Source organism: Nannospalax galili, unplaced genomic scaffold (assembly GCF_000622305.1).
Source record: "Nannospalax galili isolate Female #2095 unplaced genomic scaffold, S.galili_v1.0 scaffold451, whole genome shotgun sequence".
In the NCBI taxonomy this organism is placed as follows: domain Eukaryota; kingdom Metazoa; phylum Chordata; class Mammalia; order Rodentia; family Spalacidae; genus Nannospalax; species Nannospalax galili.
In genome coordinates, this window is record NW_008331662.1 from 3609093 (window position 1) to 3623894 (window position 14802).

At 36.0% G+C, this 14802-nt stretch overlaps 1 protein-coding gene across 2 annotated transcripts in view; it reads left to right on the forward strand.

The window, feature by feature from the left end:
* Ccdc18 (coiled-coil domain containing 18) overlaps window positions 1–14802 on the forward strand; it is a 101173-nt gene that overhangs the window by 80303 nt on the left and 6068 nt on the right. For both annotated transcript variants that reach the window (XM_008826850.3, XM_029560501.1), the window contains exons 23-28: window positions 764–863; window positions 1500–1616; window positions 4793–4936; window positions 8491–8694; window positions 11740–11877; window positions 14097–14297. In XM_008826850.3, coding sequence (XP_008825072.1) covers window positions 764–863; window positions 1500–1616; window positions 4793–4936; window positions 8491–8694; window positions 11740–11877; window positions 14097–14297 — 904 coding nt within the window. The remainder of the gene's footprint in view (window positions 1–763; window positions 864–1499; window positions 1617–4792; window positions 4937–8490; window positions 8695–11739; window positions 11878–14096; window positions 14298–14802) is intronic.

The window sequence follows — 14802 nt, forward strand, 5'->3', positions numbered from 1 at the left end:
TAGAAAAGAAAAAAAAAGAATTTGGAGGGGGAGGGAACTGAGGGTGGGTCTATGAGAAGATGGGGGAGTGAAAATGAATATGGACATTTTCAAATAATTAATAAAAATATTAATTTAAAAAAGAGGGAGATGCTAACAGGGAGTTGAAAAATTAGAGTCCTTCTTCTATGGGCATACCTGCTCAGATGCCAAGGAGCTCAGAAAGTAACTGACTGTGACTAGTAATAATCAGCTATATAGAGATTAGAAATGCATTTGCATCTTGTAGTCAATTGTATTAAAAATGAATTTTTCTGTATGAATCTATATTTTAATAATGAAATGGAGATCTTTTTTAAAGTTTAAAACCTCATGTTATTTTATGTCTTATAGTGGTTATATGGAGTATAATATTGTATAACTGTATCAATTCAACTGTAAACCTAAAAATTTACAGCCAATTTTGAAAGAGATGCATCTTAGGTCTGGAAATTGTTATTGAATATGTCAATGCAGTTGTAATGAAATGCTTCTTCTAATTATATGGTTATTAAATAAATAATTTTTTTAAAAAACTATAGTATTCAAGCCAGGTGTGGTGGTGCAGGCCTTGCCAGGCAGATCTCTTGTGAGTTCAAGGCCAGCCTGGTCTACATAGTGAGTTCCAGGACAGCTGGAGCTACAGGGAGACCTTGTTTCAAAAAGACTGAAAACAAAAACAAAAACAACAAAAAGCTATAGTATTCATACTATCTGCTTTGATCTTTCTTTTTATAAATTGCAGAGAATGCAAGATGGAGATTGAAAACAAGAAGCAAGAACTCATTGAAATCAATCAGGCACTGAAGGAGAGAAACTGGGAGTTAAAGCAGAGAGCCGCTCAGGTTGGCTTCTAGTTACATTTTCATGATGTTTTCAACACCATGGCACAATCATGCAAGTTTTAGGTCACTGGTTCTTTTCTGGATATAAATTTTTTTGTAGTTTTTTAGATAGTCTTTTGGTTCGGCTAGGTTGGCCTTGAGGTTATACGCCTCTTGCCTCAGCCTCTCAAGTGCTGGGAAGTGTGCCAGTGCCTGGCTGATGGGCTTTTGTGTATATGTGGTTCTGGAAACTGAAGAGAGAGGTAAGCTCTCTACCTCTGACTACTGTTGAGCCCAGCTCAACAGTGGGTTTTGAAAATGAGGCTTTGCTCAGGAGCTGAGCCTTTGGATTTCTTATCTTACTGTATATCAAAAGAAAATGGGTAAAACAAGTTACTCTGAGTTAACTGCTGGAGGAACAAAAACACCTAGAAGGCAGAGCAGTTCTTATTTTGACATAAAATGAAATCTGAATCACTTTATTTTATTTATACCTCATGTTTCCATAACATATGTATGGGATTCAAGTCCCGGTATGGGGTCAGCTTATCATTCATTTATACTGTATATAAAAAATTCAAAAGCATATTTCCAGCCATACAAGTTTTTACACTAGAATAAAACTGAGCAACAGTTTAATATTACTTTTTTATTTAGGTTACACATTTGGATATGACCATTTGTGAGCACAGAGGAGAAATGGAACAAAAAATAATTAAATTAGAGGGTACTCTGGAGAAATCAGAATTTGAAGTTAAAGAATGTAACAAACAGGTAATTATCCTAAAATTATATATTTTAAATTATTTAATAATTAACTCTATGACTGTACACCCATTCACACAATATATTTTTGTTGTTGTTTGTGATACTGGGTCTTGCTTTGTTGCCCAGGTTGGCCTTAAGTATCTGTGCTCAGTGATCCTGCTGCCTCAACCTCCTAAGTTGCTAGGTGTGCATCACTGTGCCTGGCTGCAGTATTTTTATAGAATACACGTGATGAAAACACTGCATAATTTCACTCATCCTGTACATTCTACATAATACTCATTTTTCTCCTCTACGATATTTTTAAAATATTATTTCTATTTTATGTGTATGAGTGTATTGCCCACATGTGTGTAAGTGTACTCATGTTATGCAAACTCTGTGGAGGTCAGAAGAGGGTGTTGGATTCTCCCAGAGTTAGCTGCCATGTGGGTGCTGGGACTCAAACCCAGGTCCTTCATAAGAGCAGTCAGTGCCCTTAACTGCTAAGCCATCTCTCCAGCCCCTCCTCAGTGTTATTTTGATTGCAATTTTTCTCTTGTACCACAGTATGTATATATGTCTCAATAGCTATATTATTTCTGGAAGTATTTACAATTAATCTAAAAGTCTCTGAGAAAAGAACATGTGGGAAAGAGATTTAGTATTGTCTATTTGTAATTTTTACCTCTTGCATATATTACCTTTAAAATTATTCATGAGGTCACGCTGCATTTGTTATATGTGCATTATCTAATGTACCTAACTTTTAATTTTCTTATGTAAATCATATTGAAACATTTGAGAATGGGAAGGAGATGCCAAAGAGTCACCCACAAGATAATCCCTGGAGCTCTAATAAGAAAGAGAATGGCATTTGTAGCCACAGGACAAATCCACTATTCTCACAACCTCAAATCCAGTTGGGGTATTTGACTCCTCACGTATGACAGGTCACCACTGAAGAACAAACCCATTTCTTGTCACTGTCCATACCTCTAAGTGCTATAGCCAGATGCCCTCTTCAGAAGAGGCCTATTATTTGGAATTGCTACTCTGGGGGCCTGAAAACAAGGAACAATCACAAACCAGGGAGCCTGAGGGCCTCAGTCTCTAAGTGGGAGATAGCCACATTAGGCAGTTATGGAGATGATGATTAGATGTGAACATGCTGAGAAGTGTAGGTGGTGAGAGGCTTGGACTATGAATAGTACCTTCATCCTACCTTCCTATACCAACCAGACTCCATCACCTAAGAGTGACTATGGAGAACAGTAACCCTCAGCCTGAGGTCAGCAGGTGGCTCTAACTCCAAGGGTTGCCTTTCTGCCATGTGGTTTTCCACTAGCAAGACTGAAAACTCTGAAGTCCAGATATAGTGGAAGCATGTTTTCCACAGCCTCTTCCCTTTGGCAGGGTGTTTAATGCTTAACAGGATTTGAAACTTGTTCTAGTCAAATACACTTGGGGAAAAAAACAAAAAACCTTGGTTTGAACATTAGCCACTCCAGGGTGTACAAACTGGGAAGTCTTTGGAGTCTGTGGACCTGCCTGGTCTATAAGCTGTAAAACTAAGTGTGGCCAGAAATGGCTTCTGGTATACAAAGAAAGGAAACCCCTAGAAGAAATGCAACCCTGTTGAACAACTGACTCTTGACTGGTCTGGGATCAGCATCAGTTTGAATAGTACCAAAGATAAGAGTCCAACTTCGACTACCTGTTTCTACCTGGACGATTATAATATTAGAGGACTGAGGAAAGAGAACTCCTCCAATATGTTGTCATTTTATTAAATGCTTTTTTTTTTGCTTCTGTGTTTCCCCTTTTTATTATTTATTATACATTTGATATTTCTATTTAGTTATAAAAATACCCCAACTTGTACATTTTTGCTTTTATTCTCTAATTTTGTTTCCACATTTTTACTGCATAATCAGGATGTTTATCGCTCATTTCTTCATCTTCCTATTTTCCTCGTTTCTTTTAATACAGCCTCTTTCTTCTTCCCTTTGTCCTACTTCCTTCCTATATTTTACTCAATTGTTATTTCTACATTTACTCAAATTCTTTTTATTAAAAAATTTTATGTGTATGAATGTTTTATCTATATGTATGTATGTGTACCACAAGTAATACCCATGGAGCCAGAAGAGGGTGTCACATCCCTTGGAAATGGAGTTACAGACAGTTGTTAGCTGCCATGTGGGTGCTGGAAACAGAACCCAGTCCTCTGCAAGAGCAGCAAAGCTCCTCTTAACCATTGAGCCATTTCTTAAGACCCTCTAATTAAGTCGATTAATTTATTTTTATGTGTATGAGTGTTATGTCTGCATGTTGTAAGTGCATGCGTGTTATGTAATACCTGTGGAAGTCAGGAGATGGCATTGGATCCCCTGGAACTGGAGTTATAGGCAGTTATTAGCTGCCATGTGCGTGCTGGGAATCGAACCTAGGTCTTCTGCAAGAGCAGCCAGTGCTCTTAACTGCTGAGCCCTTTCTATAGCCCTTCTAATTAAATTTTTAACTTCATAGCTTACTCTATATGATTTTTGCCATGTTGGGTTCATTGCTTATGAGTAGAAAAACAAATGGAACTGGAAATCATCATGTAAAGTAAAAGAAGCCAAAATCAGAAAACCAAGTATGCTTGTTTACTCTCATATATGAGATTGAGATTTTAAAGTGTATACATACATATGACATGAAAGTAGAAAAGAGATTATTTTGGAGAGGAAGTAGACAAACTGGAAGAGCCAAGGAGGTCAAGAGGCCACTATTAAAATGCTATAATAACCCATTATTTTGTATGCCCACTAAAAGATGTTAATAAATTGTGATTTAGATTTTTATTGTTTAGTGCATTTGAATGTACATATAATATGTAATCATCTTATTAAGCAGAATTGTTATGCTTATTTCTACATTATGTTTAATCTTAAGAAAAATACATTTTTATTGTTTGATATTAGGTGTTTCATTTGTTCTTATTTTTTGAGGCAGGGTCTTGCCATATAGACTAGACTAGCCTTGAACTTGTTATCCTCCTACCTCACCCTCCAAAATGCTGAGGATTTATAGGTATGTACCTCCATGTTCTGCCTACTTTTAGATATTTAGCTAAGTGTTTAAAGATTGACCTTCTTAGAACACAACTGTTATATTTTCTTAGCTCTGTTAATAATGCTCATCTCTTTAAAATTCAGATAGAAAGTTTAAATGAAAAATTACAAAATTCCAAAGAACAGCTTCGAGAAAAAGAGTTTATAATGCTACAAAATGAACAGGAGATAAGTCAACTGAAGAAGGAAACTGAAAGAACACAACAAAGGATCCAAGAAATGGAAAGTGTAAGCAAATTATTTCTTACATAAGAAACAAGTAATGAGCCGGGCGTGGTGGTGCACCCTTTAATCCCTGCACTTGGGAGGCAGAGGCAGGCAGATATCTGTGAGTTCGAGGCCAACCTGGTCTACATAGTGAGTTCCAGGCCAGCTGGGGCTACAGGGAGACCTTGTCTCAAAAAGACCAGAAAAAACAAACAAACAAAAAATTATCTTTTAATAAACATATATTGAATAAATCCAATTTGTCAACATTAACAGAAAAGAAACAAATTTAAGCAAAATTATTTTCTGATTATCAAGCAAGGAACTGTGAAAAGTTTCACATAACTCCACAGTATATGGTTATTTGGTCAGTAAATAGTCAATATAACTATGTTATATAGTAAAATTGAAGATACAGATATTTATTAAGTAGAGGAAATTGAGGTACTCCATCCAGAAAGTAGTCAGTCAAGTGATAACTGTATGCTATTGAAGCCAAGTGCACCATATAACCAGAGGAAGTTTGATGGTGACATCCGTTTCATGTGTGTAGATTGTTGAATCCATTTAACACCTCTTGTCTTTTTAAAAAGTAAATTTGCTTCTTTGAGTTCTAGTGGACACAACTTTCTCATTTTCAAAAACTCAGCTGTTAACAGTTTCAGAGATAGCCCCTTATTGTGTTTGACTGATTATCCAACTCTCCCTGTAGAGCACAAACTGTGTTAGGAAGGCACTTGGTCTCCATTTTTCATTCCTGTTTCTTGACCACCTTGAACTGTACATTATTACATAATAAACATGAATATTTATTTATTGAGTTAATTATAAACATAGATCAAATAGAGTCTTGGAGCAAATTTGAGCAGCAATGAGGTGGAAATGATTACTGGCCTTAGCAGGGAAAGACTAAAAATATTTACATATTTAATTATATTAATTTATATCCTGAGCTTCTATTCTAAATATCAAGGCCCTAGTAATTAGAACTGGCCTCTTTCCCTTTTCTTACTTGAAGTCAAGTGTCATTATCTACTGTCTATCCTGTCTCACTGTGCTGAATTAAAATTGATTTAATTTCTTTTAAGAAACAATACAAGTTGAGTATCCCTTATCCAAAAGATTTTTTTGTTTTGTATTCCTTTTATTTCATTTTTTTTAAGTTTAAAAATATTTTGTTTATTATTTTTATTTGTATATGTGTACTGCCTGCATGTGTGTAAATGCACCCATGTCTTGCAATGCCCACAGAGGTCAGAAGAGGGCCTCGGCGTCCCCTGGAACTGGAGTTATGAGAGTTGTTAGCCGCCATGTGGGTGCTGGGAACTGAACCTGTGTCCTCTACAGGAGCAGCAGTGCTCTTAATCACTGAGCCATCTCTCCAACCCTGCCCCCCAAGATTTTTAACTGGAATTATTTTGTATTTTGAGTTTCTTTGACTTTTGGCATATTTTTATGTTCAGAGTTACTTAAATTTGAATACAATCATGTTTCATACCATATATACATCATCTGAAGATAATTTTAGAGGCTATTTTTGATAATCTTATTATCAGAGTTTCATGATGTGGAATTTTCTACCTCTGTCATATTGATACTCAAAATATTTCTCTTTTTTTTTGGAGTATTTTAGGTTTCTAGATAAGGAATACTCAACCTGTACTTTACTAGGAATTTCACTGAGTATGTAAAAAAATTTGAGTCAATAATAGCCCCAGTGATTAGTTTCCCCTCCATAGAGAACAGAGTTTTGATCTTAACCCAACTGTGTAGATTAATGGTGAATTTTAATTCTCTATTCTGTGCCAATAATTTTGACACGTTTTCCACTGTGTAGCCCAGATAGTTTTGACATGGATAATCAAATGTTAGCTTATTTTTTATTGTCATAGTATTTTATATTGTTTCATGTCATACATGTCTTATGATAAAGGATTATATAACTTATGTATGTTAAAGTCTTGCCAAATATTTCAGTAAGAGTTTCAAAGCTAGGAGTGATGACACATACCTCCAATCTCAGCTCTCTGGAGGTTCAGGAATGAGGATTTCAAGTTCAAGGCCAGCCTGGGCTACTCAACATCCTTTAAGGACAGCCTGGGCCAGATAGCAAGACCTTATCTAAAAAAATAAAATAAAATTTTACTGTGGTGGTCCATACCTATGATCCTACTACTCAGAAGAGGCTGAGATAGGAAGACCACAAGTTTGAGGCCAGCCTGAGCAACTGAGTGAGACTCTCAAAGTACAAATTATTTTACATTTATTATTTTTTTTTAATGTTTTTATTTTATGTGTATGAGTGTACTGCCTGCATGTATGTGAGTGCACCTGTGTCATGCAGTGCTGTGGAGGTCAGAAGAGGGCTTCGGATTCCCCTGGAACTGGAGTTAAGGATAGTTTGTAGTTGCCATATGAGTGCTGGGAATCGAGCCCAGGTCATCTGCAAGAGCAGTCAGTGCTCTTAACCGCTGAGACATCTCTCCAGCCCCTTATTGATTATTTTTATTTTATATGTATGAGTGCATTGCCGGCATGCATGTAAGCGCACCTGAGTTCTGCAGTGCCCAATGAGATCAGAAGAGGACGTCAGATCCCATGGAACTGGAGTTATGGACGGTTGTTAGCTACAGTGTGGGTGCTGGGAACCAAACCCAGGTCATCTGCAAGAGCAGTCAGTGCTCTTAACCTTTGAGCCATCTCTCAAAATACAATTTTTTTTTAAAGAGTTGGGGATGTATCTCAGTGGCCAAGCACTTGTATAGCATGTATGAGACTCTGGGTTTAATCCACAGTATTGAGAAAGAATGTTCTAGGCTTACTGCCGTGTTCCTTTGTCATTAAAATTAGATTTTGTTTATTTGATTTGGGGGATTTTGGGGGGGGGGTTGTTTTTTTTTTTTTAATGTTTTGAGACAGGGTCTCCCTGTAGCCCCAGCTGTCCTGGAACTCATTGTGTAGACCAGGATGGCCTCAATCTCACAAAGATCAGCCTGCATTTGCCTCCTGAAAAGTTTTTTAAAAATATTAATTTTGGGGCTGGAGAGATGGCCCAGCCATTGCTTCTAGTAGAGGACCCAGGTTCAGTTCCCAGCACCCACATGGCAGCTAAGAACTGTCTGTAACTAGTTACAGGGGATCTGACACCCACTTCTGACCTCTGTGGGCACTGCACAACATGGATGCACTTACAGGCAGGCAATACACTCATACACATAAAATAATAAATAAAATATTTTTTAAAAGCAGTTAAAAGCACCTGGATTCGAATCCTAGCACCCACATGGCAGCTAACAACTGTCCCTAACTCCAGTCCCAGGTGATCTGACAGCCTCTTCTGTCCTCCAAAGGCATTGCACAATATGGGTGCACTCATCTACATGCAGGCAATATACGCATACACATAAAATAAAATATTTTTAAAAATATTAACTTCATAATAAGCAATACTCATTTTATGTTAAATTTTATACGGATGTAGTTGTAAGGGGGAAATTCACTTATTAAAAAAGAAAATAATAACTAGATAACTATATATTTCATTTTGAAACCCACTAATATCTTATGCTTTTCAGGTCATCAAAGAACAAGAGCAGTACATTGCTACTCAGTACAAGGAGGCCCTCGATTTGGGACGAGAATTGAGGCTAGCCCAGGAGCAAACTCAGAGCTCTCATTCAGAACTGGTAGAGGCTCGTCGCCAACAAGTCCAGGCACAGAGAGAAATAGAACAGCTCTCTAGTGAACTGGAGGATATAAAACTGCTCTCTAAAGAAAAGGTAATTTCTGTTCTAAATAATTTTAGAGTACTGAAAAATCTTAACATTTTTAACCGCTTTTGAGAAGAAGGCCCACAATGATGCTCACCACTAAATCACCAATATGTAGCCTTTTGTGTTATATTGTATATTTTTGCAATTTTTCACCTAAAAATAGTTAAATGGTAGAGTCAGGTGTGGTAGTCCACACCTATAATCCCAGCATTCAGTGGCTGAAGCAAAAGGATCTCCAGTTTCGGGGTAGCCTGGGCTACATCATGGGCTACTGTTTAAAAAATGGTTACTTTTTTGGAGGGGGTGGAGTCTTTTTGAGATGGGGTCTCCCTGTAGCTCCAGCTGTCCTGGAACTCACTATGTAGACCAGGCTGGCCTTGAACTCACAGAGATCCGCCTGCCTCTGCCTCCCGAGTGCTGGGATTAAAGGTGTGTGCCACCATGCCTGGCAAAAATACTTTTTTTAAAAAATGTTTTTTTATTTATTATTTTTATTTTATGTGTATGCATGTATTGCCTGCGTGTAGGTACATGCACTCATGTCGTGCAATCCCCACAGAAGACAGAAGAAAAATACTTACTTTTATGTTATGTCCATAGTACCACAATTTTATGAAGAAAAGGTTAACTGTATTATATTTAGATTTTAAATACTTTGTAATATAATCAGGAATTCCTTCCCAAATAAACTCTGGCTTCAATAAATTGAATTATTTAACACTTTTAGACTTTTGGGTGAGTTTGAGTCATCTTCTAAATAAAAACTGTCAAAATTTTTGACCGTTTTGAAACCTTTATGTTCAAAACCTTTCAGGAAGTCAGGTATTGTTAAAAATCAATAAAATCAATTTTATTTCCCCCCAAATTAGCAACTTGTTTTAAAATAAAATATTTATTATTTTTACGTGTATGAGTGTATTGCCTACATGTATGTAAGTGCACCTATGTCATACAGTCCCCACAGAGGTCAGAAGAGGGTGTTAGATCCCCTGGAACCAGAGTTACAGACAGTTGTTAGCCACCATGTGTGCTGGGAACCAAACCTGGGTCCTCTGCACAAGTAGCCAGTGCTCTTAACTGCTGAGCCATCTCTCTAGCCCCCAAACAACTCATTTTAAAAGTGTTTAGGTTGTGGGGCTGGAGTGATGGCTCAGCGGCTAAGAACACTGGCTGTTCTTGCAGAAGACCAGGGTTCGAATCCCAGCACCCACATGGCAGCTTAACAGCTGTCCGTAACTCTAGTTCCAGGGAATCTGATAGCCTCTTCTGTCCTCCACGTGCATTGCACGACACGGGTGCACTTACTTACATGCAGGCAATACACACATACACAGAAAATAAAAATAATAAATAAAATTTTTTAAAAAGTATTTAGGTTGATAAATTTGGATTAATTACTTAGCCCTTGAGATAAATGTTTACTAATATTTCAGAAGTTCTTATAGTTTTCTCCTTTCTCTTAATATACTAACTCATCATCGTAATTGGGTTAAAAGATCTTTACCTTAAAATTTGGTTATGCCCAACTATATTTTTATTCACATTTCTGCATGATTAGAGTAATTAAGACTATATATGAACCAGGAGTGGAGGCATAGGCCTTTAATCCCAGTGCTTGGGAGGCAGAGGCAGGTAATTTCTGTGCGTTCTAGGCCAGCCTGGGCTACATATTATAACCTTGTCTCAAAAAGAAGAAATAAAAAGAATATATAGGAAATTTTACTAGCACTAAGATATTTGGTTGCCTACTAAGAAAAAGGGAAGCTATCTACTTTATCTCATTTCTGTCCTTTATTGCTAATGTCTAAGTATAGTATACTTGATTTTATTTGATAAGCTAAACTCACTTAATAAAAAAGTGAGTTTAAGTGAGGAGTTATTTAAATTAAAAGTTTTAAACATTACATTTTAATTCCAGCTTAAATATAGATTCATATTTATCTTCTGGTTTGGCTCAAACCTTGATTCTTTTTGTATTAGAAATTCGATTTGAATTCTATTTACATAAGCTGTAATCATAGTCCATCATTTATATTTAGTTTCTTTCAAATAGAGGAAGAATTAAAAGAATATGAAATTTATTTTTTTTGTACAACTTCCCACAGTATTTTATAATCTTTTTGACTGTTTCTAACTGGATAGCAGATGTTTTTGACTCTTGTTGTTTCCAAACTTTGAACTTGTTCCTGTGCATATTCATCAGTGTCTTAATGTGTAACACCCCTCAGTGGCAGATACACATTCTAAAGACTCTCAGCGCATGCTTGAAGCCATAGATACTTCTCTGACCCCCTACGTAGATGCTCTTTACAGCTCCTCTTTGGCATAGGCACTTTGGGGGCATTATTAAGTAAAACAAGAGTCACTTGAACAAGGTATTATATCATGATAACCCAGGAGTCTGCTGACCAAACAGGAAAGTGAAAGTTACAGTGTGGATATACCGAACAAGCAAGTGATTCTTGTCTTCAGCTGAATGGAGCAGAGCAGCAAGATTTCATCATGTTGCTTAGAATAGGCTACAATTTTAAACTTAAAAATTGCTTATTTATTTAATTTCCCATTTATTGTTTTTGGACTATGGTTGACTGCAAGTTGCTGACACTGTAGAAAGCAAAACCATAGAAAATTAAACCTCTTTCAAGGGGAGCCTACTCCATGTACCAAAATTTTGTAATTAAAATCACAAGTACAAATTGCATTAGTTAACAGAAATAGGTTAGATAACAAATGCTATTCATCCTTCATAGCAAATAGTTCATAAGGTTAGCAAAACTGTACAGGCACCCCGAGAGCAGGCCAAAGCCGAGATGATGATCTGCCAGAGCTCAGCATCTTGTGACTCTGTTTCACAGAAAGCATTATTTGGTGAACTTCCTGCTGGCTGTCTTAGAAATGTCTATCTTGTAAAGTGTACCATGCAGTAAGTTAGCTTGGGATGTGTGTTTACATAAAAGATTAGCCTACTTCCATTACAACACTGAATTGGTTTAGCTATAATAAACCAAACAAATAACTTAGTTAGCTTTTACTCAATATTTCTTTTTAAAGGAAGCTCATGGAAATCATTTAGCTGAAGAATTGGGAGCTTCTCAAGTACGTGAAGCTCATTTAGAAGCAAGAATGCAAGCAGAAATCAAAAAATTATCAACAGAAGTAGAATCCCTCAAAGAAGCTTATCGTCTAGAGGTAAAGAAAACTTTTATTTGTGTCAATAGCCCCCACTAGAGTGAGTTGACATACTAGGACAAAAGTATGAGTCTGCTTCTTTAAGTGCATCATAAAAGTGTGATCTGCATTTTGGCTAGCTAAATATATATACCTTGCACTTACTAAGCTAATATGCTCTAGAGTTAAGAGCTTAGTTCCTGAGCCAGGCATCCTGGGTCAATTCTTGGCTCATAACTAAGCACCTGTATGACTTTGGGTAAGTTGTGTAGTTATATAACATCTGTAAGATGGATATAATAATGATATCTACCTCATAGAACTATGGTAAAAAGTAACTTAATTATGCTATGTTGAAGTTCTTTAACCTAGAGCTTGACCATTATCATTTATTATAAAATAGAACTTGTAAAACAACCTCATCTTTGTAAAAACATGTGAAAATATTACCTAAAATCTTTGTATATGTCCTAAATAATACTTACTGAGCTTGGTGCTGATAAAACATTTCTACATACAAGGGCTGTAAATGCATTTTGTATTGCCAGGAATGGTGGCACATGCCTTTAATCCCAGCACTTGGGAGGCAGAGGCAGGTAGATCTCTGTGAAATCAAGGTCTGCCTGGGATGGTCTACACATGTAGCTGGAGCTAAAAAAAGAAAGAAAGAAAAAAAAAATTTAAATAAAAAACACATTTGTATTAAACTTCTCTTGAGTGCTTGGTAACATTTTATGCGGAATCGGGGAGGCTTTTTGTAACTGTGTCTTAAGTGTGTTTAGATTCAGATCTCTTTGAAAACATAGTGCCTGCCAAGCAAAACACATTTTCAAGCTGATCAAATTCTTATACTTTTGTACCCTTGATCTTGAGTGGCAACTATGAATGCTATTGGACTTAAGTAATTATTTAAATAGCTTCTCATCCTGGGTGTGGTGCATACCTTTAATCACAACACTCAGGAGGCAGAGGCAGGCAGATCTCTGTGAGTTCGAGGACAGCCTGGTTAAATATTATTTCCTTAACTTAGTTGCCACTTATAAAAATTAATCCATCTCAAGTACTTGCCATTAACTGTTCATTACACTTTGTTGTGTATGGGTTTTATTATGTTATTAGCTATTTTTTTTCAATTTTATAAACTACCTGAAATTAATTATAACTAGATAGTTCATAAAATAAATTATAAAAAATGGTTCTAGTAGTGCTGTTTACTGTGTGTACTATTCATATCTGAAAATGCATAATTTATACATAAAAATTTTTCTTTTGGTTGTTGATAAAAATTTATTTTTAAGGTGTGTATGTTGTTTCTATATAATATGTGAGGGCAGGGCCAGACATCATTGTGCATACCTGTAATCCCAGCATTTTGGAGAGTAAGAGTGAAGCCAGCTTGGACTACATGAAAGCTTGTCTCAATAAAACCAAAATATATAAATATATGAAATAAAAGGAGTGGATCTGGCATTACAGATAATTTTTAAAGATTTTTAACAGTGGTTTTCTTTATTGTGGAAAATTTTAAACATTAAAATGAATGGAATAATATAAATAGTATAAAACTTCTTATATATTAATCAATTCTAATAATTAACAACTTGTGGCAAATTTCATTTAATCCACAAATCATTTACCATTTCTTTAAAGGGAGTACTTTTTGGAATGAAAAAGAATACTGGCAGTAACTGTGCCAGGAAACCAGGCATAAAACCCAGACAGTTCTAGGCATGTTGGGAAGTATAGTCAATATATAAATTTCCTACCAGGTCCCCAGTAATCACACTTTATTTTGATGCAAATTCTATTTATCAATATTTCCTCTGTAAACTATTCATTAAATATTTCTAATAGAAGGGCTCTGTGAAAAAAAATTCTAATTAACTATAATAGTATTTTCATTCCCCCAAACCAAGGCTATTTCCTTAATACCATCAAATATCCAGTCATTGTTCAGATTTCTCCAGTGGTCTCAAAAATGTCTTTATATTTTATTTATTCAAATCAAGATCCAAATATGATATATATGATATATAACTACTAAGTGAAAGTGAGACTATATGTTCCTTTCTTGCTCCCTTAAATATTCTACTTATTGTGAAATCAAACAGTTAAACATTTAAACTATAAATAGGATTTGCCCTCTTTTAAGGAAAAGTAATTAGTAGTAGCAAATATCAGAATGTGTTGAAAACAATTCCACCTTCTTTCTTTCTTTTCACCATTTTGCGACTGTAAAGGTGCTCTCACATCAAGAGAACCATGCAAAGTGGAAGATTTCTGCTGACTCTCAAAAGACTTCTGTCCAGCAGCTAAATGAGAAGCTAGAGAAAGCAAAACTGGAGCTGGAAGAAGCCCAGGACACAGTCAGCAGTCTACAGCAGCAAGTTCAAGACAGGAATGAAGTCATCGAAGCTGTGAATGAAGCATTGCTTATTAAAGTAGGTGAACACGGAAGAGAAGGGAACCGTATCTGTGAAACTGAATGGCTTGTTTTTCCTGCTCTTATAATTTGTAGGTCTTCATGACAGATTATGTTTAGAAGACAAATGTGGGAAATTAATGTGATATACAGCATATTAACACAAAATAAATAATTTATAAATGTTCAGATATAAATTCATCTATCTATAATGTTTACTTTAGTGGATTTTATACCTGATATACCAAAAAATAAAAGAGTTGAAGCATTTTTGTTTTAAATCTGTAAATTTCCAGGGCTGGAGAGATGGCTCTCCAGTTAAGAGCACTGACTGGTCTTGCAGAGGACCTGGGTTCTGTTCCTAGCACTCACATGGCAGCTACAAACCGTCCTTAACTCGAGTTCCAGGGAAATCCGAAGCCCTCTTCTGGCCTCTGCAGCATTGCATGACATGGGCACTCTCATATACATGCAGGCGATACACTCATACACATGAAATAAAAATAATAAAAATAAAATATTTT